Source organism: Mustela erminea, chromosome 7, assembly GCF_009829155.1.
Source record: "Mustela erminea isolate mMusErm1 chromosome 7, mMusErm1.Pri, whole genome shotgun sequence".
NCBI classification, from domain to species: domain Eukaryota; kingdom Metazoa; phylum Chordata; class Mammalia; order Carnivora; family Mustelidae; genus Mustela; species Mustela erminea.
In genome coordinates, this window is record NC_045620.1 from 101,272,974 (window position 1) to 101,299,380 (window position 26,407).

The 26,407-nt window shown below is 48.5% G+C and overlaps 2 protein-coding genes across 8 annotated transcripts; one reads left to right on the forward strand and one right to left on the reverse strand.

Annotated features, from left to right (window-relative positions):
- The first annotated feature begins 4,700 nt into the window (after window positions 1-4,700).
- Window positions 4,701-12,689, forward strand: TGOLN2 (trans-golgi network protein 2). Of its 7 annotated transcripts, none has more exons than XM_032352637.1 (6): window positions 4,701-4,813; window positions 4,987-5,073; window positions 5,158-5,663; window positions 5,706-6,617; window positions 7,787-7,870; window positions 11,768-12,689. In XM_032352637.1, the coding sequence occupies exons 1-6, from the start codon at window positions 4,768-4,770 to the stop codon at window positions 11,783-11,785; spliced, it is 1,653 nt and encodes a 550-aa protein (XP_032208528.1). In that variant the 5' UTR covers window positions 4,701-4,767; the 3' UTR covers window positions 11,786-12,689. The 7 variants fall into 7 exon arrangements, with proteins under 7 accessions (XP_032208528.1, XP_032208529.1, XP_032208530.1 ...); XM_032352638.1 differs by having other exon boundaries at window positions 5,158-5,537; XM_032352639.1 differs by having other exon boundaries at window positions 4,987-5,070; window positions 5,155-5,204; window positions 5,457-6,617.
- Window positions 12,681-25,704, reverse strand: RETSAT (retinol saturase). Its single transcript, XM_032352629.1, has 11 exons — window positions 25,267-25,704; window positions 23,124-23,306; window positions 22,568-22,809; window positions 21,854-22,055; window positions 21,193-21,390; window positions 19,188-19,307; window positions 15,188-15,326; window positions 14,855-14,964; window positions 14,603-14,769; window positions 14,228-14,387; window positions 12,681-13,993 (listed from the first exon to the last, which is right to left on the reverse strand). The coding sequence occupies exons 1-11, from the start codon at window positions 25,442-25,444 to the stop codon at window positions 13,854-13,856; spliced, it is 1,839 nt and encodes a 612-aa protein (XP_032208520.1). The 5' UTR covers window positions 25,445-25,704; the 3' UTR covers window positions 12,681-13,853.
- Between the last annotated feature and the right edge of the window lie 703 nt (window positions 25,705-26,407).

Sequence of the window (26,407 nt, forward strand, 5' to 3'; positions counted from 1 at the left end):
ACTGTTTTGCTTAGTGACTGCACCATTTTATATTTCAACCAGCAACGTGTGAGGGTCCAGTTTCCCCACATCCTCACCAACACGTGTTTTTCTGTTTTGTCCATTGTTTATTATAGCTGTGCTGGTAGGTGTGAAGCGGGATCTCAGTGTGATTTTGATTTGTATTTACCTAATACCAGTGAAGTTGAGCATTTCTTCGTATGCTTATTAGACAGCTGTCCCAGAGTATTCTATTTGTTGAAAAGACTATTCTTTCCCCCAGTGAACTGTCTTAGGACCCATGTTGAAAATCAGCTGACCATCAGTGTAGAGGCTTATTTCTGGACTTCGAATTTGATTCAGTTCATCTATAGGTCTTTAAGCCAGTACCACACTGTCCTAATTATTGTAACTTGTCATAAATTTTAAAGTTGGGAAGTATGAGGGCACCCAGCCTGCTCAGTCAGAATGGGTGACTGTTGAATCTCGGGGTTGAGAGTTCAAGACCCACACGGAGGATAGAGCTTATTTTAAAAAAGAAAAAAAAAAAAGTTAAAAAAAATAAAACTTGACAAGGGTGTGTCCTCCAACTTTGCTCTTTTCCAAGCCTGTTTTGGCTATCCTAGGTCTCTTACATTTCCATATAAACTTAAGAATTGGCTTGCCAATTTCTGTAAAGAAGTCAGTTGAGATCTTAATAGGGGGTGTGTTGGTAGATCAATTTGGGGAGCATAGCCATCTTAACAAAATTAAGTTTTCCAACCCATGAATATGGGATGTCTTTCCATTTATGTAGGTCTTTAGTTTCTTTCAATAATGTTTTATGGTTTCCAGAGAATAAGTTTTGGACTTCCTTTTTTTTCTTTTTTTTAAGATCTTACTTATTTTATTTATTTGACAGAGAAAGAGCCAGAGAACACAAGCAGAGGGAATGGCAGAGGGAGAGGGATAAGTAGGCTCCCCATTGAGCAGAGCCCCTGGGATCATGACCTGAGCCAAAGGCAGACACTCAACCATCTGAGCCACCCAGGTGCCCCTGCACTTTTTTTTTTTTAAACACCATTTTACTCCCCCCACCTTTTTTTAATGTAAACTCTATGCCCAATATGGGGCTTGAACTCACAACCCCGAGACCAAGAGCTGCATTCCCTACTGACTGAGCCAGCCAGGTGCCACTACCTCTTTCGTTCTTTTTGATAGTAAATGGAATTGTTTCTTAAACAATTTCCATTTTTAGGTTGTGTATTGAAAATGTATAGAAATAAAATTGAGGGGCGCCTGGGTGGCTCAGTGGGTTAAAAAGCCTCTGTCTTTGGCTCAGGTCATGATCCCAGGGTCTGGGATCGAGCCCCACATCGGGCTCTCTGCTCATTGGGGAGCCTGCTTCCTCCTCTCTCTCTGCCTGCCTCTCTGCCTGTGATCTCTCTCTGTCAAATAAATAAATGAAACCTTAAAAAAAATACAATTGATTTTTGTATATTGGTCTCACATCTTATAACCTTGCTGAACTTGTGTCTTAAGTAGGCTCATGTCCAACATGGGGCTTGAACTCACGACCCTGAGATCAAGAGCTGCATGCTCTGCCAGCTAAGCCAGTCACGTGCCCCACTGCTGAACTTGTTTTAATGAATTTTTAGAAAATCCTCAGGATTTTCATATGCAAGATCACACCATTTGTAAACATAGTTTTACTTCTTTCTTTCCGATCTGGATACTTTCTATTTCATTTTCTTGCTAAATTGTCCTAGCTACATCCAGTACAGAGTGGAAGTCCTAAGAGTAGACATCACTGTTCCTTATCTTAGAGGGTAATTTCAAGTCCTTTACCACTAAGTATAATGTTAGTTGTGAGATTTTTGTATGATGCCCTCTTTCAGATTGAGAAAGCTCCCTTCTTTTCCTAGTTTAAGTGATTTTTATCTTGCAGGGGTACAAGGAAAATTTAAGATTTACTAAAAATCCTTGCTACCACTCCCTTAAACCAAAATGGGTGTGGGTTTGGGGTTGGTGATGCATCTGCCTTCTCTAATACTATTCCAGTTAGAAGATCTGCCTAAAGAAGAACCACACAATGAACTAGGTGCCACAATTGATTTGTGATGCCAAACATCAGCCAGACCTTCCATGCCACTCATTGGTTATTAAGATTGGCCTTTGTCAGCTCCTCTCCAAAGCCCCTCAACAACTACACATCACCATTCTCAACTCCCCAACTCAATCCCCACCTTCCCACTCTTGAAGACTGCCCTGCCTCTTAGAATATCAAGAAAATGGAGGCCAGCTGAAATGTTCCATTTTGATCCCCCACATCCCCACCTAAATTTCCACTCACCCTCTAATCATTTTTAACTGCCTGTCCACGGGTCTCAAAGTCAACCTGTGGTTCAATCCAAAGTCAACAGCTCTGCTGCTCCCTAGACCCAACCCTTCATCTCTGGCCTTGTTCATCTCTGTACCTTGTAATCTTGGTCACTTTGTCTAATGAGCTCTTCCCCTCAGTCAACAAAAAAGTTCAATCCTCTTATATAACTTGAAACCCTCTGTTTCACATGCAAACTTCCAGAAAAGGGTAGTTACTATTTACCTTCCACTCACAACATAACCCACTGCAAACACGTTTTGCCCTCAACACTCTACTGAAATATCTAACTCCTTATCTTACTTCACCTCTGTGCTGTATTTTATTCTGTTGATTTCACTTTCCTCATAGAAACACTCAGTTCTATAACAATTGAAAGCCCTCAAAGGATGTTGAGTAAAGAAACAGTGAAAAGCAAGACCATAGTGTACCAGAAGACAAGTGACATGACTAGCTGTAGCACTAAAACTACAAAGAGGACCTGTAAGGTAAGAATTGTATGTATGGTTCTGTAACTTGCTTTATTTTCAGTTAATAATCTATCATATGCACAGACACCCATAAAAAAGGGGAAAATCAACAAAATAATCATGACAATAGCTCTGGACTACAAGATATTTTTATTTTCTTACCTTGGCTTATCTTTATATAAAAATTTTTATATAATGAACATATGATAATAACTTTGGGGAGTCTTAATTATATGCTAGATACTAGGTTAAATACTTCATATGAAATATCTAATTCTCAATACTTTTATACCCATTACATAATGATGAAATTAATACTTAACACAGGTGAACTGCCCAAGGTCACGTAAACTATTTCCCTTCAACCTCACCTGGGAAATACCTACACTCTCTGGTCCTCAACTTGAAGGTCCCTGTCTCAATAGAGCTCAGTTTCTGCACCTTGTTTTCTTGGCATTTCTTTGAATGTGCACTCACACACAAACATACATTCACACATAGTACAATTGTATAAATATTTGGTTAATATTTGTGTTCTCCACTAGATTGCATGCTCCACTAAGTGAGGACCTATCGTGTTTGATTCAGCAGCACATATACTAAAATTGGAACGATACAGAGAAGTGAGGACCTGTCATTTTTAAAACCAATCTACAAAGCATCTAACCTGGCCAGTGATTACAAAAGATCTCAAGCAGCAATTAACGTATAAACTAACAGTACTTCAAACAGTGGGATACAAAACTATTTACCCAATGATACCAATTTGGAGGAAAATGAATATGCATGTAAAAACAGAACAAAAAAATACACCCATTAAGACAGAGGGAGAAATAAGTATTCTTACTTGTTTAAAAACAAAACACTAGATGGGGCGGGCACCTGGGTGGCTCAGTTGGTTAAGTGCCTGCCTTCAGCTTGGGTCATGATCCCAGAGTCTTGGATCCATCCCCAGGTTGGGCTCGCTGCTCATCCCAGAGTCTGCTTGTCCCTCTCCCTTCGCCCTGCTGGTGCTCTGTGTGTGTGCCTCTCTCTCAAATAAGTAAGTAAAATCTTAAAAAAAAAAAAAAAAAAAGGAAAAGGAAAAAAAAGCCTAGAAAATAAATAAAACACTACATAGAAACACAATACACTAAGTGGTAATCTGTAGCATGGTAGGGATCAAGAATTTTGATGTATACCTTTTTTTTTTTATTATTTCATTTTGATTTCTGAACCACTAGAATGTATTACCAAAATCAAAAATTTTAGAACGTTTGCAAGGCAGAAAATACACTAAAACCTTGTGATTATTCCGTTAAGAGTGGGATAAAGATTTTTCCTATTTCTATAAATACGTTCACTAAATCTTCTACAGCGAACATGAATAACTTTCATGACAAGAAAAAGGACCTACTTTTTAGAAAAGATCTTTGGGGACCTCGGAGGGCAGTCCCCATGGGAATGGGATGGCTCCGCTACAAAGGTGACGGGATGAGTTTCTGTTTCCAAATGGGAGAGACCTGGGCGCAAAACGTTTGTGAGCTACGAGCAAAGAACCGAGAGAAAGGGAGAAGTTAAAAACGTGAGCTGAGGATGGAGCCGAGGCGCCGGGTCGCAGCGACGTCAGTCCCGTGGGGCCATCTGCCGGCCAGGGAGCTCTGGCTCTGCCAAGATTGTCTCGGAAATACAAGGGGAGTAAAAAGGAAAAGGGGAGTGACGTTTGCGGCGGCGGCTAGGCAGTGAAAAAATCTGGAAAAGAAAGACTGCAGGACCTCTACACGGACGAATACAGCCAAAACGGAAGAGAAAAAGCGGAAGCACCGGCCGGTCCGGCCCTCTCCTCTCCTACCTCTCCACTTCCCCTCACCCGGGTTGCGGCGGAAAGACGCACGCAGGAAAGGGCGGAGCTAAGAATACTAAGAGTTCGCGGACGGATCTCGCGAGAGCAGTAGAGGGCGGAAGCACAGCCTGTGCAGGATGCGGTTCCTGGTTGCGTTGGTCCTGCTGAGCGTCGCAGCGACGGGTGAGACCCCCCCCCCGTGCCCCCAGTAATCCAGCTGCCACCCCCAGACCCACCACCCTCACCGCGGGTCTTCCCTGCCATAGCCACCCCTCCGCTTGTCATCACCCGCCTGCCCGTTTGGTTGTTGCCTCAGTCTCTTCTGGCTCTGAAACCAACTGGTTTCTTTATTTCAGTTTCCTTACCAGTAGAAAAGTCCGACAAGTTAAAGCCACAGGCCACGGGCAAGGGCCCTGACGAGGGGCTCCAGCCGCAGGCCGCGGGAGACGACGGTAACAAGGAGAAGCCCAAGCCTCAGTCCACGGGAAACGACTCTGACAAGGAGAAGCCCCATACGGAGTCCACGGGAGAGGACCCTAAGAAGGAAAAGTCCGAGCCTCAGACCACGGGAGAGGATCCTAAGAAGGACAAGCCCGAGCCTCAGACCACGGGAGAGGATCCTAAGAAGGACAAGCCCGAGCCTCAGACCACGGGAGAGGATCCTAAGAAGGACAAGCCCGAGCCTCAGACCACGGGAGAGGATCCTAAGAAGGACAAGCCCGAGCCTCAGACCACGGGAGAGGATCCTAAGAAGGACAAGCCCGAGCCTCAGACCACGGGAGAAGACCCTAACAAGAAGAAGCCCGAGCCTCAGACCACGGGAGAGGACCCTAAGAAGGAAAAGCCCGAGCCTCAGACCACGGAAGAGGACTCTGACAAGAAGCTCCAGACGCAGTCCTCAGGAGAGGACCCTAAGAAGGAAAAGCCCGAGCCTCAGACCACAGGAGAGGACCCTAAGAAGGAAAAGCCGGAGCCTCATACCACGGAAGAGGACTCTAACAAGGAGAAGCCCCAGACGCAGTCCTCAGGAGAGGACCCTAAGAAGGAAAAGCCTGAGCCTCAGACCACGGGAGAGGACCCTAAGAAGGAAAAGCCCGAGCCTCAGACCACGGGAGAGGATCCTAAGAAGGACAAGCCCGAGCCTCAGACCACGGGAGAAGACCCTAACAAGAAGAAGCCCGAGCCTCAGACCACGGGAGAGGACCCTAAGAAGGAAAAGCCCGAGCCTCAGACCACAGGAGAGGACCCTAAGAAGGAAAAGCCGGAGCCTCATACCACGGAAGAGGACTCTAACAAGGAGAAGCCCCAGACGCAGTCCTCAGGAGAGGACCCTAAGAAGGAAAAGCCTGAGCCTCAGACCACGGGAGAGGACCCTAAGAAGGAAAAGCCCGAGCCTCAGACCACCGGAGAGGACCCTAACAAGAAGAAAACCCAGACACAGCCCGCAGGAGAGGACCCTAACACTGAAAAGCCTGAGCTGCAGTCCACAGGAGATGGCCCTAAAGAGGAGAAGCCTGAGCCACAGTCCAAAGGAGACAGCCCTGATAAGCTGGTCTCTAACCCATTGTCTGCTAACAAGGAGCCTACCAAGCTTGACTTAAACATACCAGCTGGCAAAGATACCTCTCTGCATGCTTTTAGAAGTGAATCTGGGGAGAGAGAATTACTAGACTCTGACTCCACTTCTCCACAGCAGGAGAAAGATGGCAAGTCTTCAGAGCTTACAGATGTGGAGGCCAAGAAGGCTGAGGAAGGGGAGACAGAACCTGAAAATTCACCACCTGAAGGAGAGAAAGAAATGCCTGGCCTTGCCTCCAGTGAGAACCATGAGGGGACACTTTCAGATTCCATGAATAGGGAGAATGATGACCTTTTTAAGGACAATCTTGGAAGTGCTAGTGCAGAGAGCAGCCACTTCTTTGCCTATCTGGTGACTGCAGCCATTCTTGTTGCTGTGCTCTACATTGCCTATCACAACAAACGGAAGGTAAGTCAAGAATTGCCTTAAGAAGAGGAATGGGATTTCCTCCATCCTGAATTCTTGGTGCGTGTGCAAATATCTATCACTCATCAGCCTGTGAGCACTGGGGGTTTTAAGACAAACTGCAGTTTTTCCTCAGATTCTCCTAGGGCGTTTACTCTCATTTTATAGATCATCTTCTTTCATGTCAGATTCCTTTGAGTACCCTCTGCTGCTGTCCTAGGTGCCAAGTGAGGACCTTAATTGGGTTCTCCTCCCGAAATTGTAAACTTAGATCGTTTACTGCCTCAGAGAACCTGAGTACCTGATAGTCTGTAAGTAGAGTACTTACTTTCCTGTTTCCACTCTGAAGATGGTGCATCGTTTCTGGTTTCCTTACCCGAGCTTTTATCTTCCATCTGCAGTGGCAGAAAGAGTGGTTACCTAGTCTTTGACAGCCACAGCAGAGAGCCCAGGACTATCTTCTACAGTCAGTTGAATTTCTGATTAGAAGAATGGCCAGAAATTGCATGGTTACACTCATCTTCTACTGTGATAGTAGGGTTTGGTGTGGAGTAATATCTGTTGTTTAGCAACCACTCTGATGACGAAATGACGGCATTTCTCATTGAGCCCTAAGAACTCAGTAGTTTCTATAGCCTGGTTGAAATTGGAGAGTTCAGTTCATGATGTCAGTTTGCCTGTGGCTGTGAGGAATGAGGAAAGACGTTTAATAATATGGTGTGTTTCTTAGGCTACATCCAAATGCTTATCACACAGAAACCTCAGATGTGAAAATGGTAAGGTTAAAATGAAACACTGAGAAAAAGTACATTTGCAGATAAGAAATAATTATTGCTTGTGGGGAAAAAAGGAATGTCTTATCCTAGAGCTGAATGGGGCACAGTTGGCAGATCTTTGTGCTTTTGAGTAAATCATACAGACTCCCACAAGCTAAAGCCCAGAACAGTCTTCCTTCATCTGTCATTTCCTGTTTGACAGTATAATAGATTCTGATGTAACTGGAGGCCCTGTCCTCCTGAAAACTTACAATTTAAAGAGGCCTCTTTGTGGTTGTACTGCTCTTTCACTATCAGGGTCATTAACAAATGTACTACCAGGTGGTGACCTCTGATTTTAGAGATTGAAATATGCCATTGTAGAGTCACCTGTTAATTTCTTTTTCCTTTCCCCAGATTATTGCTTTTGTCCTAGAAGGAAAAAGATCTAAAGTCACTCGGCGCCCAAAGGCCAGTGATTACCAGCGTTTGGACCAGAAGGTAAGGAAGGGAGCCCCAGGCGTGTGGGAGGCAGATGCAGCCTCAGATAGGCCCAGCAGTGCACTTGCGTTTGACATGGAGGCAGCAGCTGATTCTGGGGTGCTGCCGCCATTGCCTGTCCCTTTGCAGACCACAGAGCAGAGACATCCATTATATACATGTCTGCAACATGAGAGCTAGATATGTTTTACATCAGCTCCCTCCCTCTTATGTTCTACATCAGCCTCCTCCCTCAGCAGATGAGGAAAGTCAGGCCCAGAAACATGATTTTTCCCCCCAAAGTTCATACTGCAAGTTTGTGGCAAAATTAACATCTGATGGCAAGTCTGTAGACACCTGTCCTGTGCTTTTTGCACTGAGTCAGTACTTCGCAGATTTTAACCACCTTGGGAATTATGATGGAAAAGCAAAATCTGAATCCTTACCTATTGGGTGGAAGCTATGTTTCTACATTTCTAGGAGTTTCTAGGTGATGCCAAATGCTGGGGAACCATGCATTAGGTAGCAAAGCATTAGACTACACTCCCTGAATACAAATGGGTCCAGAAACAAAAAGACCTGCAACTCCCCGGATCAGCCCTACTAAGCACTGTGGACTAGGTTTCCTGAGTGTGGCCATCCCAGGCCTGTCAGAAAACAGGCTTCCTTCCACCCCACAATGCAGGAGCTGAGCAATACTCTCCCCAGAGGCAGCCTGTCTGAGTGGGAGCAGGATACTTCCACTGCCTTTTGCTGCCAGCACTCACCCTTCCTTTCCCCTTTTGTGTAGGGACAGTCGGGACATTGGTAAAAAGTGGTTGGTGGCCTGACTTCCTAAAGGGAACACAGTTTACATGTATGGCTCATACCAGCACCAGAATAAGCCACTCAGCTCAGAACACCTTTTTAAACTAGCCTAGTAGGTCAGCTTCAATTTAGCCCTGGCCTAGTACTGTTCCAGATAATTGACTTTAAGAATTTATTTCCCTTTCATTTTTTTCTAATTAAAATGTACATATAAACAATTCAGAACAACACAGAATGGCACAAAGCAGAAGCCAGGATTCCCATATTCCTTCCACCAAATGTGCATCTTTCTGGTATATGTTTGATTTCAAACTGACTTCTAAGGTTTTATTTATTTGAGAGAGCATGAGCAGGGGGAAGGGGACAAAGGGAGAAGCAAGCTTCCCACTGAGCAGGGAGTCTGATGCTGGACTTAGTCCCAGGGCCCTGGGATCATGACCTGAGCCAAAGGCAGATGTTTGACTGAGCCACCCAGGTTCCCCAATAAGATCTTTTTCCCCCTAAAATCATAGTGAGGTATATTCCTTCTGGAAAGAGATTAATGTTACCAATGAATTGTGTTGCTCTTGTTTCAGATTTGATTTTCCATTCTTGAGAACTTTGTCCTCCCTGCTGATTTGTTTTTAAATGGAGATAAATGAAGAAAAAAGTACTGTGACCTAAGAGACACCCCCTCCTCTAGGATTTGGTGGCAAGTCTGGGCTGGCAGAGGCAAGGGGATTGCTTTGATTTTTGCACCTGCACTTTGGTGACCTTGTACTCCTGTGTCCCCATTATCTCTGCTCGTGTCTTCCATCCTTTCCTCCTCTGAGTGTGAGTAGAGGGAGTATGTGGGAAGCCAACTGTGACCAAAGGGAGCTCAGCCCCAGGCAGGCTACTGCTGCTGACTGCGTTCCCTTGGGTCTTGGCCATTTAGTAGTTATCCCTTGAAAATAGCATTGTGCCCACTACTATCTTTGTAGACCTAGGAAAACTCTCTGCAGGATGAGATGCTCTTGTACCAAGGCCACTTACTTGGGGGGGTTGTGCCCTTTACAAAAGATGAAGAGGTGAATGATGACAGGCAAAGGGTGACTTTAACACATAACTCTCTTGAGAGGCTCTAGCAGCAAACCAAAACAGCTTTTAAAAAGTGCTTTATTGCCTGTTAAGTCCAACATGTCTAGAGTAAGTTCGTCACGTTTTTCCAATATTTTCGTATTAAGACAAAGTCAACTTCCATTTGGTTGTACTGACTGAACTTGGGGATTCTGGAAGTAAGGCTGTAAAGCCATGGTTCCCGTTATAGATTTTTAAAAATATAGTTATAATTATTGAAATGCTTTGTTCTTCTATACTCACAATAGTAACAAATTTTTTAAAATAGGGTGAGCTCAGGCTTTGCATAAGAAGATGTGCAGGAGGGTTTCGGTTTTGATATGCATTATTTCAAAGGGCTTTTATGAAAGGTTTCCCATAAACTCTGCTTTGCCTTTGTTGCCTAAACTAGACAAAACAGACCTGTAATCAGAAACTAACTGTACTGTCTTTTACCTTAATCTAGTTAATGGTTCTCTGATTGATACAAAATGCCAAGGGTAATTCGTAAAATTTCTCCTTCTAGCCCATATCAGACATTACTAAAATTTAAGAAATTCAGGGGTAACTGAGGTAGTGTCTTGGATCCTGCTGTGGTTTGAAGTTTTCCTTAGATCTGCTCTAGTTGTGCTACCCCATAGTAGCCTAGAGAGAGTTGTTTCTGCAGAGAAAAATTGGAAATCGAATAGCTGATCTCAGGGAAATACAAAGAATGTGGAAAGTGATGGCAGTAGGATGAATTCTGTGCTGTCGAGGAAGCCGGTCTGCAGAAGGGACCAGCCTTTTGTCACATTATCTTGCACCTTGCTTAAAACAGAGCATGGCTTTGACTTGAGATTTATGGAGATAAGGAAGGAATGAATGCTCTTGCATCATTCTCTCTGCCTGTGCACCAACCTTAAAATGCTTTCCTCTCTCTAGGGAATCTTCTGTCAGGTTCTCCTAGCATTCCATAAGACCATGGATCCCCCTGTCTACCTCTCATGGCTTAGAGAAGCAAGCTTTTATGACTCTGGTGTTCAGGACTGTGTAGATCTGCATACTCTCCAGGCCAAAGGCTCCTCTGGGCAGTCCCATGTAGGCTTCTGTGCCTTTTTGTTCTTGCTGTGTCCTCCATTCCCTGGCTTCCCCTGGCTGTTCTTTGCTTAGGGTGCACTCCCTTCTATTCTTCCGCTTGTCTCCCCCAACTCTTCCTTCAGGGCCCAGCTCAGATTTTCCCACGCACCTTCCTCACTGCCCCCACTACAGAGGATTGGCTCTTTCCATTCTACTCTAAGAACTCTTAATAATGCCAGTCACAAATTTTGCAACTCCAACAAAAAAGGGCAGACATTATCTGATGTCTCTATCTGGTCTCTTCCCCCCAAAACTAAGCTGTTTGCAGGAGTGCTTCTGGCACCGTCTGCATATCTGCCTACAGGATAATGACGTTCCCTGGTATTTCAGTTCAGTGTCTCCTTGCAAAGGACACATTTTCTTTGTTTAGGACATATGAATGTAACTTAAGTAAGGTCTCACACAGCTCTTCCTGGCTACTGGTTGCTGTCCCTTTTTGATGGATTTTGCTTGTAAGGAGAACAGAAAGGTTGGTTTCAGGAACCAAGAGGGTTGGCACCAAGTGGATGCAAAATAAGTATTCTGTGGAGTCTACATAGTTCCATTTTTTGAGCATCCAAGAAGTATTGTTTCTCGTGCTAAGAGTACGATTGAATTTAAGTTTCACTTTAGAAATTACACTGAAGGAACTCTCTCACCCCGGTGGAAAACTTGTTTCCTCAGGAGTTGTCCTTTTGAAGATGAACTCTTGGAAGCATGTTTTTCTAGGGATGATGTGGAGGAGGATGAACTGGCTAAGGCAGGTCTTTCAAGCTGGTGAGGGGAGGGGAGGCACATGGAGCCATGAGAGGCACCCCTATCCAGACAGCTACGTGCTTGCTTTCCTGCCCCAGCTTTTGGTTGCAGGGTGATTTCTATGAGGAGGAATCTATGCTTTAGTCATGGATGTCAATAGACGGATTTGTTTTCCTGCTACAGATTACTGAGAGGAATTAAAGAATCCACTTCTGGACTCGGGGGGAGTGAAGGCCTGTCCATGTAGAAAGGCTGTAACAACTCGGAAAGACTGGACAACTAGCTATATAAATGCTGACATTTCTTTTCCCGTGATGGCTTTTAATGAAACATTTGGTGATAGAATTATAAACCTCTTTAATTCCCCTGATGGTGATTCTTTTTTTTTTTCCTCTACTTCATGTCATTTAAATCAAAAAAAGGAAGCCTGCTCCTTGTTTTTACAGGGTAACTTGATATATAATGCTGTTATGTGTATGTGATGAAAGCTAGCACGCTTTGCACATGTTCTGTATCATTTGAACAGGGAGGAGAGTATTTTAGACACCAGACACCAGACCCTTTAGTTCTATCAGCTGTTTTCTGAAAACTCTTGCTGGGAAGGTTGTCTTTGACACTGCCTTGCTTAAGGAAGAATCCTGGGAAGAGATTTTTCAGGTTTCATTTAACTGCTCATCCAGAGAAAGACTGAATCTTAGCTCAGCTAGTCCCACAAGTAACCGTGTGAATTTCCTAAATGTCCCTGTTGAGAAACTCCTCTGTAAAGGTGTTAGATCTGAGCTGTGTAGTTTCAAGCTGCCAAAAAGCCAGCTTCCTCACACTCATAGATACTCCTTTAGTTCAGAATTTTCTCATGTTAAATAAATGACTGAAGTTGTTTCCCTTTTTGTTTACCTGATTAGTACAGTGCCACTGTTTTTGCAATGTTTTATATTTTCAGCTTTAACTTAACTATATAATTACTTTTATTTTTTTAAAAGCTTATTTGGTCTAATGATAAGTATTTTTCAGTACATAATGTTTTACTGAGCTCCTCTGAATGCCATTTCAATGTAGCTTTGTATCATTGCACAGAAACCAAAATAAACTTCAAATATTAAAGCTACAAAATCATTACATTTATTAAAATGGTAATAAAATTGACAGAAATAAGGCTAATATAAGTGAAAGGTAATTTTTTTTTAAAGCCTTGTTAATCTTCCTATCTAATCCCCATGTGTGTACCAGTAAACAGGAACACCATCTCAGGCCTTTGCATACATTCTGTAGCTTTCCACATTCTGATCCTGACTGATTTCCAGCCGCACTGCTCCCTAACAGGCAGCCCATGTTCTGGGTCTAGTAGGTAGCTGGCTAATGTGTCTTACAGTTACCTCTGTGATTGTCCTCTGCTATACGCTTGGCGGGAATGCTCTTTCAGCCTGCTTCAACCCCGGTAAAGTCATCTTTCCACTCCTCTGCCCCCACTGCTAATGTTACCCTTTGCTGTGGATTTTTGGAAGATAAACCTTAAGGCTCAGGTACTGAGCTCCGTAAACATATCTTGGTGCAGACCCAATGAAGACCCAGTGTCACCTTGGAAGTAAGACGAACCTAGGGCCTGTTGTGTATGAATTGGATATGCTAACATATACCTTGCTGGCAAATGTCTTTACCTCCACACCCACACCGAGCCCATCATAGGCATTTCCTCGACCCTCTGAAAGAGCCACTGGAACCAACAAAAATGGGGTCTGGGGGCCTCTGAACCTATGGAACTACAACCAAAACCGTGCCCAGGTTTGGACAAAAGCCTGTTCAGGCCCTCTTTACCCTCAGTTGTGTGGAGCTCCTGCAGCGCAGCGTGGAGAATGGGAGAGGAGAAGCCTCGGGACAGCTGGCCCAAGCTGCTTCAGCTGGCCCATGCTTTTGAAGGTTCTCTCCACCTGACCAAAAGAATACTTGACTCTTGACAGCTTGGAGCTGGGAGGTATGCGAGTGTGGTATGCAAAGCACTGCTTGACAAGAGGAGCTCTGCAAGGCACTGACCCACCCACACCAGGTGTTTGAGCAGGGACATGTTGGAGGCATGAGAGCTCATCATCGGCCAACTGGAAGAGCCGCAGCTTGAGAACTATGATCTAAGGACTGTGACCTGTGTGTCAGACCTCTAGTCAGAAATAAATTAGAGTGCTTTATGTGAGGAAGGAACAGGACAGAAGGACATCATGGCTAATCAAGGGCTGAGCCATAGCGCTGGTGGGACTCCTCAGACCCACTGCTTACTGAACTAATGCTGCTTCTTCTGTGCGTGGATCCTTGAGTGAAGCTTCTTAAGGTCTAAGTACAAGTTCCGCTTCAGGATGGCACTGCAGCACAGCAGAGCCCCTTGCAAGGCCCCCATCAACCCACAGGTGAAGATATCCTGGCCTAGGGGACAAGAGCAAAGGCCCATGAGCACCTTCCCACAAGGAGGATGGGGAGCAAGGGCTGTCATGGTCATCCCTCCCAGCTAGGCCACCCCAGGTCCACAGCCTGCTGGGGCAGCCCATCCACGTGTGGAAGGCTGTAGGGAACAGTAGGACCTAAGGACAGAACAAAGTACTTGGGGTGACAGGGACGCCCAGGGTCTCAGGCCCTGGAGAAATGGGGCAGTCCACGTACCTGTCAGGTAGAGGTTGGGAATGGGGGTTTGGGCCCTCATGGAAGCTATCACGTGAGGATGTAGGCGATCCAGGTCATGGTCCGCCCCGTAGCAGGCACCTCGGGGAGCAGCCAGATAGAACTGGTAGGTCAGTGGGGACCCTCCGGCCACACTGTCCACCTGAGGAGACAAAAAAGGTAACCAGGAGGTGGGAGCGGGGCCTAATAAGGCCCTCCCCTCCTCCCTTTTCTGCTCTCCCTGACAGAGCTGTCTGTCGGCGTGGGTTCCCTTCCCTTCCCCGAGCTTGGCTGTCTCCGGGCTTTACTGCCCTCCCCAAAAGAAAAAGCAGAATTGTCACCAATTTGTTGCCATGAGCATATAGTCTACCGTCCTACCTTCCCCTCTAGCTGTGGGAACAGCCTCATGACAACCGACAGGGAGGCTTCGACAAAGGAGTTTTTGAGGGTCTCATAGTCACTGCTCCGCCGTCCCTTTGCTTCCTCCCGCCATTCTTCAAACCACTCATAGCAGGTGGGCATCAGCACGATCATCGTGGACCGTTCTGGGGACACAGAACCGGGCTTATTAACCCTAGGCCCCTTCCCTGTTCCAGCCCCCACCCCCACCCCCAGGACCCAAAGCCCCACCTGGGAACCGGTCCTCCCAAGTGGGGTCCTTGGCTGACGAGGAAGAGATGAAGAAGATGGGCACGTGTGCCGCAGCCTTTTCCCTGGGCGCCGAGAGGTAGTGCTCCATTCTGCAGGGGAGGAGCGTGGCTGCCAATCCGCAGGCCTCGCTCACTGCCACTGCACTGCCCAGAGGGTACGTCACCCCCAAGGACACCCCTCCCCAGGGACGAAGCTGAGTCTTAGTCCACATCCTGCTGCGGATTCTCCCAGCATGAAGGGGAGGAAGCAAGAGCCCTGTGGGCCACAGGCCCCTGCTGACCCCCTCTCCCCCCATGTGCACACACGCCTTACGCCTTGTCGAGGTCTGTGTCGAAGCAGACAAAGTAGTTGGTGGACTGTAGCCCTAAGTCCTCCTTGGTGCCTCGAAGGCTGATGAAAACAGAGAAGGCACCCAAGCCAGGCCGCACCATCTCCAGCTGCTGCTTCACACCTGCCAAAGTGTCAGGACTGCGTGACCTGGGGCTGTGGTGGCCGCTTCCTGCCCTGACCTTGCAGATGCCTGCTCACTTTACCCGCGGCCGCCAGCCTAGCACCTGGGCCATTTTCACAGCTGTTACTTCAACACTGACTTGGCGGGGGAGGGAGCTGCTCTTCCGTCTCCTGCCTATAAAGAGCCCAACCCCAGGCTCCCACTCTTCTGCCTTCTCCCACCTCTGCTCGAAACACCCCTAGAAGCCCGGGAGGCTCAGCTTCCCTAAGCTGGCCCAGGGTCACAGGACAGTCTCAGGCCTACTGCCTCCAGCCTCCCCCTGATGGCTTTAAGTCATGAGCGGACTACTGTGCTCCACACTATACAGACCACACATATGCACAGCACTTTGTTACAAGCCTTGATTTCCATATAACATTTAATACAAGCCATCTAATGAATGACTATGCATAATTCCTCATGATCCGTTCAGGCAGTACGAGACCTCAACGTGGTAAGCGATGCATGTGAACAAATGCAAACAGCATTACTGACACCTAATGTTTAGAATTCAGGTAGGGGAGGAGGGAAGAGCACCCTGGAGGAGGGTGACAGACTCTTCTGAGGGCCATCTGATGTCCCCTGGACCTAAGCAGCTGGGCTTCCCCACCTCTCAACAAATGACCCCAGACCAATTTTCTGGAAGTGGCTCCCACAAAGTCTTCTCCTTCGTTCCCATTCCCAGGACCATCACCTGCCTGAAGGGTAACTCGCCCACTGGCTGCTCTGCTTAACTTGTTGAACAAGTATTTGTTGAGGACCTAAAATGTGCCAGGTCCTCTCCTAGGCCTTGGGGACGCTACAGGGTATCAGATGCAATGCCTGTCTACTGGAACAGCAACTGTTCCTGAAAGAAGTTGGCTTTCCCCACAGAGGCCACAAAGAACTGAGCAATCCGTGTAGGGTGCACATAGAAAAACAGGCCACTTCTGAGCCTATGGCATGCTAACGATGGCAGCGGGACTGTAGGTGCACGCGGATGGGGGAAGGGGAGCGCGGGCTTCCAGAGCCACAGGAGGGCGCCTGGGGCTGCTCTGGAGCTGCAGGGGCACCGGTGACCGGCATCCCAGCATCTAGGGCTGACTGCACTGCCAGCTCTCCCCTCACCAGGTGCAGTGGGGGTGGTCATGGGGAAGATGGGGGGGCCCAGGGAATGAGACAGTCTAGGTCTCATAGGCCCTTAAGAATAGCCACCACCGGGATGCCTGGGTGGCTCAGTTGGTTAAGCAGCTGCCTTCAGCTCAGGTCATGATCCCAGTGTCCTGGGATCGAGTCCCACATCAGGCTCCTTGCTCAGCAGGGAGCCTGCTTCTCCCTCTGCCTCTGCCTACCATTCTGTCTGCCTGTGCTCGCTCTCTCCCCCTCTCTCTCTCTGATAAATAAATAAAATAAAATCTTTAAAAAAAAAAAAAAAAAAAAGAATAGCCACCACCTCCAGCCAGACCCTCCTTTCCTTTTTCTCCAACTAGAAGGATGTGATCCACGAACCACATACCTGGCAGAAAACAAGAGCCTAGAGTTCCAAATCAGGCACACAAGGATGACATCAAGGCTGTTTTTCCCAGGCCAGCCTCAGCTTCCCTACTGGTACTGTCAGACCAGTCTTCCCCACTCAGACAACTTCCCCTCCAAACCATCCCCAGAAACCTCCTCAAGGCTCAGCAGTGGAATTAAGAAAAGTGCTCCCATTTACACAGGCTCCCTCTGCCTGACTGCCCCTCCTCCACACTTGACGGCAACTGGCACTGCCTGCCCCAGAGGCCACCCAGTTCTTGTCTCTGAGAGGGAGACAGACCCATGAGAATCCCCAGCCCAGAGCAGCTGGAAACAAAGGAGTCCCAGCACCTGGGGTGTGCTGAGTTAGGCATCCTCACTGCCACTGCCTGAAATGTTCTCAGACTGGATTCATCTGAGGCCGCATTTAACTCCCCACCCAAGTAGGACAATTGTTTTGTTTTTTTTTTTTGCCAGGTGGGCCTGGTGCCATTAGACAAGACACATAAAGCAGCAAATGTTGTAACTGTAACCAGATAGTGAAGGGAGAGCAACATGGCTGCTGGGGGAGGAGGTGTGGGAGAGAGGGGAGGGTACAGGGACCCATCAGAGGACAGGGCCAGGGTTCAGAGTTCCTGAGAGACTGCCAGGCAGCAAGTACCAAAGGCAAAGTCCATCAGTCCACAGAGCCCTGCCCAGCTGCCCTGCCAATGGCCAGTCTGCCTCAGCCCACTCAGCCCATTTGGTGTGAGGGAAGGGAGGCCTTTGCTGGCACAGATGCTGGCCGAAGCCCAGCTAAGTGAGGCCAAGAGATGAGAAGGCTGGATTTTGGTCATACACATCTCGTGCCTCAGAGACCATCACGGCTGCCACCTGTCCTCTCCCCTGGAAGAACCCAGGACATCACTTTTCTACTGAACCCACTGTGCTGCCCACCTTCCCTGGCTCCTCCAGAGCAGCCACAGGCCCACCCTCTGGAGGGGAGAGCTCCTTCCCACTGCTCTCTGGGCACCCCCATGTACCAATGAAGGCCATGGTTTCCACCCCAACCACATCTGGAGCTCTTCCTCACTCTCACCTCCCACCCCAGCCAGAGGCCTTTATCTAGAACTGTCTCTTACCCTCCTGGACTATAGATCCCTTCCCCGCCAACTGGCCTCCTGTCCTCAGATCATACCAGTAGCTTCTAGTTACGTGACATTCTAAAGTCCAATTCAAAATCATAACATCTCACTCAACTCTGGCTCGGCTACTCTGTTCCCTGTAGGCTGGCTGCTCTCCTGCCCCTTTCCTTTTGTCTGGAAGCTCCACATTCCTTGGTCCAGAGTGGGCCAAGAGCCAGTCAGACACACCAGTGTTCTCATCTCAACTTGGCTACTTTCACCTGGGTGGCCTCAAGAAGTCACTTCACCTCACTTCTCCACATGCTGCGTAAACATTAGGATGATGACATCTCCCAGGTGGCAATGAGGATCATGTCATGTCAATGACAAAGGGAAAGCCTTTCACACAGACTTACCAAGGGAGGGCTCACCTGTGGCTATGCCTATTGACCCCTCGCCCCTAAAATCAGGCTTCTCGATTTTTGGACACAGTCTATCAGAAGAGATGATCACATTGAGTATTATTTCTGTCTGGGTCCCAGATTTCAAGCACAAGCCCAGAGCTCAAGGGACAGAAGAAAGCCAGAAGGATACTCCTCCTGCAGCCTCAGCCCCAATAAGGAGCTGGTTCCTGAAAGAGGCAAAAAATATAACTTTGGATCCCAAATAAAACACACAATAGTTATAGCAAGACCTTCTTCTCCATGCCGGCCTTAGCTTCCCTTACTGATACTGTCAGACGAGGCTTTCCCATTCAAAATAAGTGAGAAATTAAGGAGAAAAGTAGGATTCATACCACAAACTTAGTGAAAACCCAAGAAATGTTCCTTTAGGATGCCACCCGCCCTCACCAACTGTGAGAGAGATGATTTAAGATCTGGAGAAGTTAGAAATGGGCAATCTGGAATGGAGCCTTGAAAGAGGAGAGGGCAAAGTAAGTGAGGTTATAAGGGAGAGAGGGTAAATATGCCAAGAATGGAATGAGAGAGAAGGACCAAGGGCTCTTTGGGGGGTGACACAATACAAGGGAAGCTGCTTCCCAACCCCTACGCACAGAGGCCATGCTGGGAAGAGATGCTGGAGACGGCATGCTCGTGCTCACCTGTTCTGCTCAAGGACGGTCACAGGGCAGTCAGGAAGAGCAAGAGCACCAGCCGGGCTGGGCAGGCTAGCCCCAGAGGGGTGCTGGTGGGAGCTCGGAAGAGCAACGCAGCCCAGTCTTTACCTGGCAGGCAGCGGGCGTTCTCAGGTAGCAGGTACTTATAGGTATTGAAGAGTCCTGCGTCGGAGATCACGATGGGGCAACAGATGTTCACCAGCTCCTGACCATTCTTCACAGTGATGCCTGCAGGCATAAGAGCTTGCTGAGGTTCTGCGTACTCCAAGAAAGGTCCAGATCTTGCACATATCTCTCCCAGCCTACATTGCATGTTCTCAGACCTGGGCATCCAGCCCACCCAGGTCCAGGTGGGCAGGCTCTGGGCCAAACTGCAAAGTGAGTACATCTTCACCTAGCCCAAGTCACTCCTGCCCTTACTTTCCCTGGCTCTCTCCCCATGTAGGTACCCTTTTCTTTAGCCAAACCCAACAACCTGCACACTGACCCCAACAAAGCTCATGCGCTGAAGTTCTTCCACTGGAATCCCAGGCCCTTCTTCACTGCTACCAGAGTTCTATCTCTAAAATACTCTGAAAACCTCTGGTGTCACCACAACCTCTGTAAGATAAACTCCAAAGTCTTATACTGGCCTTCCAAGGTCTGGGCCCTTCTATGTCTCCAGTCCCATCTCTGGCCGTACTCACTAACCTATTGGGGACAGCATATGAAGCAGCTGATATTCAACCATATTTGACCTATAAAAATGGCAGTTTCTGGGGCACCTGGGTGGCTTAGTTGGTTAAGCATCTATTGGATCTTGATCTCAGGATTGTGAGTTCGAACCCCACGTTGGGCTCCACTCTGGGCATGGAGCCTACTTAAAAAATAAAAGGCAGTTTCTTAGGGTTCAAGCTACTACTTCCAGATGTCTAAAAATACTCAGCTCTTTCATACATCTGTACTTTTGCACATGCTGTTCCCCTTGCCTGGAATAACATCCCAAAACCTCGGGCTAGCTTCTTCTCACACTTTACGAGCTGGCTCAGGCACCGTTCCACTCCTTCCTCCATCCTTAGTGTGTGTCTCTATCTGACACTTTAAATTGTGTCTCAGTGATCTCCCCTATGAGGCTGGAAACTTCTTGAGTTACAGATTTTCTTTATAGCCATCTTATGTTTTTATCTCCATCTTTTATCACCTTGTACCTGAAAAATATAAGTAATATTCTGAACCGAATCTAATTAAACCCATCAACCCTTGCTTCATGAACCTCTTTCGGCTGGAAGAACTTGCTCTGGACATCAGAGAAAATCTCGCACAGCTGACAGCCACCTCTTCTTTATCCCGGCAATTCCTGGTCTCTTCTACACATGCGTTCCCAGAGACTGCTCATGGCCTTTTCTCCCTTGATGTATGTGTTGTGTGTGTGTGTGTGTGTGTGTGTACTAGGCCATCCACTCCCCTACTCCTCCTTGCAAGATTCCTCTGGTGAGTTCACTGTCACATCAGCCCTATTCTCTCAGGCCTCTCTCTGTCTCCTTCCCAGCTGCTTCAGGCAGCCCCTAGTCAGGGATGGCCTGTTCATTCTCTGAGTCCTTCCCTGCATACACCCTCCCCTCACAGAATTAATCCACAGTGCAATTTTGACTCTTTGTGCAGGTACCAGGAAAGACCTGAGCCAGGCTAATGAGATTCTTGGCTCCACCTGCCATTTACAGACCGAGGCCAGGGCATCTGGCTGGCCTCCACACTGCCCTTTGGAGTGCGCATGTTACTTATTCATTCCGTCACTGAATAGGAACCTGTTGAGCCTCCATTATGTGCTAAGATCTACAAAGATAACAGAGATACAGCCCCTATATTCAAGGAGGTTATGGATTACCAGATAACTATTTTACCTATTGAATAAATGATTATATACTGTCCTTTGGGGGAAGAGTCAACCCTTTATTCTTCCTGCCTCCTTTTTTCACCTCCAGACTAATCCCTCTCCTCAAGCCCCTGCTCTGGGCAGTTTCAGCCTTGAACTTCAGTTCTTCTCCACCTTGTGACCACAGTTTTGATTCTCTCAGGACCCCAGTCCTGTCCCACCCTAGCCCGGGGACCAGGAAGCAGGATGTAGGGCTCTCACCACAGGCTTTCCCAGCTGAGTCCAGCAACACGCTCTGCACAGTGGCATGGGTCAGGACAGCACCCCCGGCCCGCTGAATAACAGGGATGGTGTGGAAAGCGATCTCACTGGTACCCCCTCGGGGATAAAAGGCTCCTTCTATGTAGTGGTCAACCACCAGAGCATGCATGGAAAAGGCACTGTGGTTGGGGGTCACACCTACAGAAGCAAGGAAGGGGTGATGAGGTGAGAGCCGGCGGCAGCACCATTTAGAAAGGAACACAGTTTCCTGTCAAAAATCACATAGCCTGAGTCGACCCATCCCAGGATCCAAATGATTCCCAGGGTTAGGGCAGCCAGACGGCCTATTTCCATCCAAATAGAGGGCAACTGACAGATCCTGGGGCTGGTGGGAATGTCCTCCCTGCAAAGTGCCATGTTGCCAAGACGAGGGAGGACATTGTCGGTTGGAAAGGAAAACCATCCAGGGCACGGATGACAGAATCTTTTACCAGGGAGTCCAGAAGGTAGGTGGCCAGACTTGTTATCTGGAAGCTCCAGAGGGCCTTGGGTATATACTGCTCCATCTCAGTTAGTCAAGCAGGCTCAGGAAGAAAGACAGAGCCAAGAGGGCAGCACCTCTTCCTCCAGGAGCTGCCCAGGACCCAAGGCCAATACCCACCATAAGTGGGGAAGATATAGCTCAGCACCGCCCGGAGCTCCGGGGAGGCAGGCAGCTGCCACAGGACGTCAGCCAGGCTCTGGGTGGACGCACGAAGGAACGGAAAGAAACGGGTGAGCGGCCCACATTTGCTGATGAGCTGAGCTAAACGCAAGGGGAGCATCTTCAACAGGACGGCATGGATAGCTCCACGGGACACCACCTGAGGGAAAACATGAGCCCTGAGAACAGGTCCCATATCTAGAACACTGTCAGGAAGTCACCATTCCAATAGCCAGCACCAGCCCCCAAGCAGGGCCCAGCACCACTTAGACCTGGCTGAACTTGGGTTTTTAAAATTCCATCCTCTGTGAATTGTTCCCATTCCACATTCAAATAAGACCTTCTCTGTTTTTCAGGTTTCTGACCAAATTTCTTTTGAAAAATCCCATCTAATCTCAGAGGAAGTAAAAAAGCCCGTTATCTGACCCAAGTAGAAGCTAGCCTTGTCAAAAAGGAGACCAGGGTGCCCCCCAGAGGCCAGAGTGAGAATGGCAGCCGCCAAGCCCAGGGTCCAGAGACTGGACCCAACTGGGCACTGAGGCCAACTAGGTATAGTGGCTGAGTTCAGGGCAGACTTGACTGTTTCTCCCTTCTTGCCAGGGAGTCGCTCCACTCATGAAGAAGGTCAGCCTTGTCAGGAATAAACAGGGGTCCTCATTATGGCCATGTTACCTTAACCAGCTTTACATATTTGTCAATGGCAGCTTCTTCCTGGGGAAACTTCTCCTTGAGGCCCTGAATGTAAGCTTTCTCCCCACTGTACATGGGGAACTCCTTTCGGCCATTGGGCCCTTCTAGTACCATGATGTCAAAGGGAGAGGACAAGGCAGCCCAGTCCAGCTGCCCCTCCGTGATCTGGTCCAAGACCAAACGGCAAATCCCATCCTCTTGCATGGACCCAACATAATGGATTCCTATTGGGAGACAGAAGAAAAAGGTGTCATGAGATAAGAGGACTGACTGGAAAGGTGGATAAGGAAGCAAGGTGAAAGGGGTAGTCCTGCCTGGCTGAGTCCCCCGCCCGGAGGGTACCACCGACCCTTTCCGTGGGGAGGAGTTGCAACAGAAACCACCAAATCTCTGCCCAGTTCCATACCCAGTGGTTATGGCTATCAGGCAAAGCGGTGCCTCCGAAACATCAGAGAAGTCCAGGATCCTCCCATAATGGCTTCCCCCAGCCTCCTGAAGACAGAGCCATGCTCCCAGCCCCTTCCCACATAAACCTTACCTGTGTCAAACTCAACACCTTTCTGTCCAAAAGTATGACAGCAGCCTCCGGCCTTGCTGTGTTGTTCCAGCACCAGAACTCGCTTGCCAGCTTTGGCCAGAATCGCAGCTGCAGCCAGGCCCCCAAATCCACTGCCAATCACCACTGCATCCAGATTCTCTGGCACTTGGCTGGCTGAGAAAGCTACCGCAGAGGGAAGAGTCAGAGGGTGAGCTTCTCAGGCAGGGGCAGCGGGAGAGCAAAGAGATGGAAACCAAGGAAGACTCCACTCGCTTATACAATGCAAGTGAACTCTAGGGAGTTCGGCATGGAGTGACTGACTAAAATAACTCCACCCGTTCACCTGGGAAATTCTCAGGGACCAGCCAGGCAGATTAAAGACAGTGATTTGGTTTGAGTTGGATTGATGTAATCAAAACCCATATGTACCTGGGGAGTCTCCCTACTATCAGAGAAAGTAGGAATCAGTAAACCACAAGACAAACAAAACCAGAAAGCTGACAGTAATACAGGCTGAGAAACTTCAGTGCAGATAGAGAGCTGAGAAAGAAAGAAAACGAGGAGATGGGGGACAGAAGAGAGTGCTGTGGGCAGGCTGCTGGCTCACGGAACTGTCCATTCACAAGCTGGTTATCTTTGGAAAACACAGGGTCTGTTGGCACCAGTGGAGCAGCCTGGTCCTATGATGATTCTTCACGATCCCCAAGCAGAGGCTTGAGCAGGACAGAGCTGAGAAATCATAGCACCACCCCCTTAATATCAGAGAAGGCTAGAGGCAGAACTAAGGGGTCACACAAGATCTGTTCTTTAAAGATCACTCCTGAAGAATTGAGATTTGGAATTTTTCAGACTGCACAAGAACTTGGAAAACTTGGGCACCTGGGTGGCTCAGTGGGCTAAGCTTCTGCCTTCGGCTCAGGTCATGATCTCAGGGTCCTGGGATAGAGCCCCACATTAGGGCTCTCTGCTCAGCAAGGAGCCTGCTTCCTCCTCTCTCTCTCTCTCTCTCTGCCTGCCTCTCTGCCTACTTATGATCTCTCTCTGTCAAATAAATAAATAAAATCTTAAAAAAAAAAAACAACTTGGAAAACTTTTCAAACATTTTTAGAGAAACAAGCACATTTTATATCACAACCCAGGTTATAAATAAGTATATAATATAAATACCTGAAACAGGAGTTTCACAATTCAACAATTCCCAGAACTATGTATGATGACTCTGATAGTTTCTATTCTATCACATTTTGAAATCCAAACCGCAAAATAGAATTCATGACCCACTGATAGATGACAACCTAGTGTGAAAAAGTTATACTAGTCACCTAATTTTTAGATTAACCCAAGATTAGTGGAGTGACTTGCGAATGTTATGCAGTAAATTAATGACAGAGTTCAAGCTAAAACCCTGATCTCAGAAGTTCAGACTAATAGTCTTTCCACTTAAAAGAGTATTGTGGCCGCCTGTATCACAAGATGTGTCACACAGAATTCTAAAATTTACAAGTGGTAGGGGCCTTGGAGATCAAAGAGGAGATCTATTTTTTTTTTAAGGCAGAACTCCTTCTTTAAAGCTTTTGAGGAACCCCAAAATATGTCCTAAAGATGAGAGTGGAGATATTCTGGTTGACCAAGGAGCAGCTCTGAGCTTGAGGCATCCTGTTGAGGTTCTAACAAAGTTTTAGAACCAGAGTTCGACCATATAATTTGGGAGGAGGCATAACCAGTCAAATCACTTGATGGGCAAAATACAACTTCCCACACAGGTTGTAAGAAACGTGCAGCTCCTCCACGCCTCTGAACCATCGAGGTAGTGTAGGTGAAAAAAGTTAAGGTCCTATAAACTAAATGGGGGGAAGGTCTCTTGTCTATCCTGCAGATCGTGGACCTGTTCTTGGGTATACCATGACCTTGGGATGCTGAGACTGGACCGCGCCCATGGAGCCACTAAGGCCTAGGGCCTGCCAGGGCTAAGGCTCCCAGCGGTAGCAGATACTAAGGCGGGACGCTTCCCCGTTCAAGGAAGCCCTCCTAACGCTTTACATTTGGGAAACTGAGGCCCAAGTAGACAGCGGCTTGCCCTGTCGGAATGGGAATGCAAGCCACCCAAGTGCAGCCCTGGAGCCCAGGGTCCCTTCCCGCTGACCTCGCTTGAGAACCTTCTTCCTGGCCTCCTTGTCGGTCACCAGCGGCGCGGGGGTACGCCTGACGTCCTCGGAGAAGGGGTTCGGGGAGCCGCCTGCGGACAGGCGCAGGTGCCCTTTGCGGAAGACCGCCAGCAGCAGCAGGGCTAGCAGCAGCAGCAGCAGCAGCGAAAGCCACATGGCGCTGGCGGGGTCCGAGGACGGGGTCCGCAGCCTCCGCGCCCAGCTTCTGCGTCGGGGACTCTGCCGCGCCTCTGTCCTTCTGGGCTAGGCGGGGAGACCGGGATTGGGAGGAGGCGGAGGCAGTCTCGACCACTGATAAGCCAGACCTTTCTGGCAGGGAGCTTTGAGTCCCGCGCAGACTGACCCTCCCCGCGGCTCGTAAGGCCCTCGCGGTGCCAAGCGTCCTTGGCAGCCGGGAGGTGGGGAGCTTGCGGTGGAGAGGCGGCGCGGGGACGCGGTGCGCACGCGCGGGAAGGCGGGGCCGGCGTCTAGACTCTGACGCGGCGGCACCGGACTTCTGGGCCGCGGTCGGCAAACCCAGAGCGGGCGTGGAGAGGAGATGGTCACCCCGAGCCGAGACGAGGCTGGGAGCTGCAAGCCTGAGAGAGAATCCCGCCCGGGACCCAGGAGACCTGGGTTCTGCTCTGCGCGGTGCCGTGGGCTCGCCCATTGACCCGAGGCAAGTTGCTTACCTGTTTTCCGCACCAGCTGGTGAGGAGGTTTCCGTCCGGAATCCACACAGCCCCAGTCTGGCGGGGTACCTTGGTAGAGTGAGATTCCCGCCGGGATCCGCGCGTCACAGCCGGCGAGCACCCGGCCCTGTGTCCCCCCAGGTGGCCAGTCGTTTTGCCGGGGGCCGCGGCGTCCGCCTGGGATGGCGTTGCCTGCGGCGGGGGCCTGGCGGCGCCCCCAAGCCTCTACCTGGGCCCCATGGTACCTGCCTTCCGTGGAGGGGAGTGAGGGGCCGGGGAGCCGCCCAGGTACAAGCCTGATGAAAGGATCAGAGAAGGACTGTCAGACCTATTGGGCATTTGTATCTGAAGTTGTAGATCCAGTGTCGCGATTAATTACCTGTTCAGAGAGTTGAAGCTCCAACAAGAAGTTACCTCTTAATGTAGCTCCTTGCCTAAAGTGGGTGTA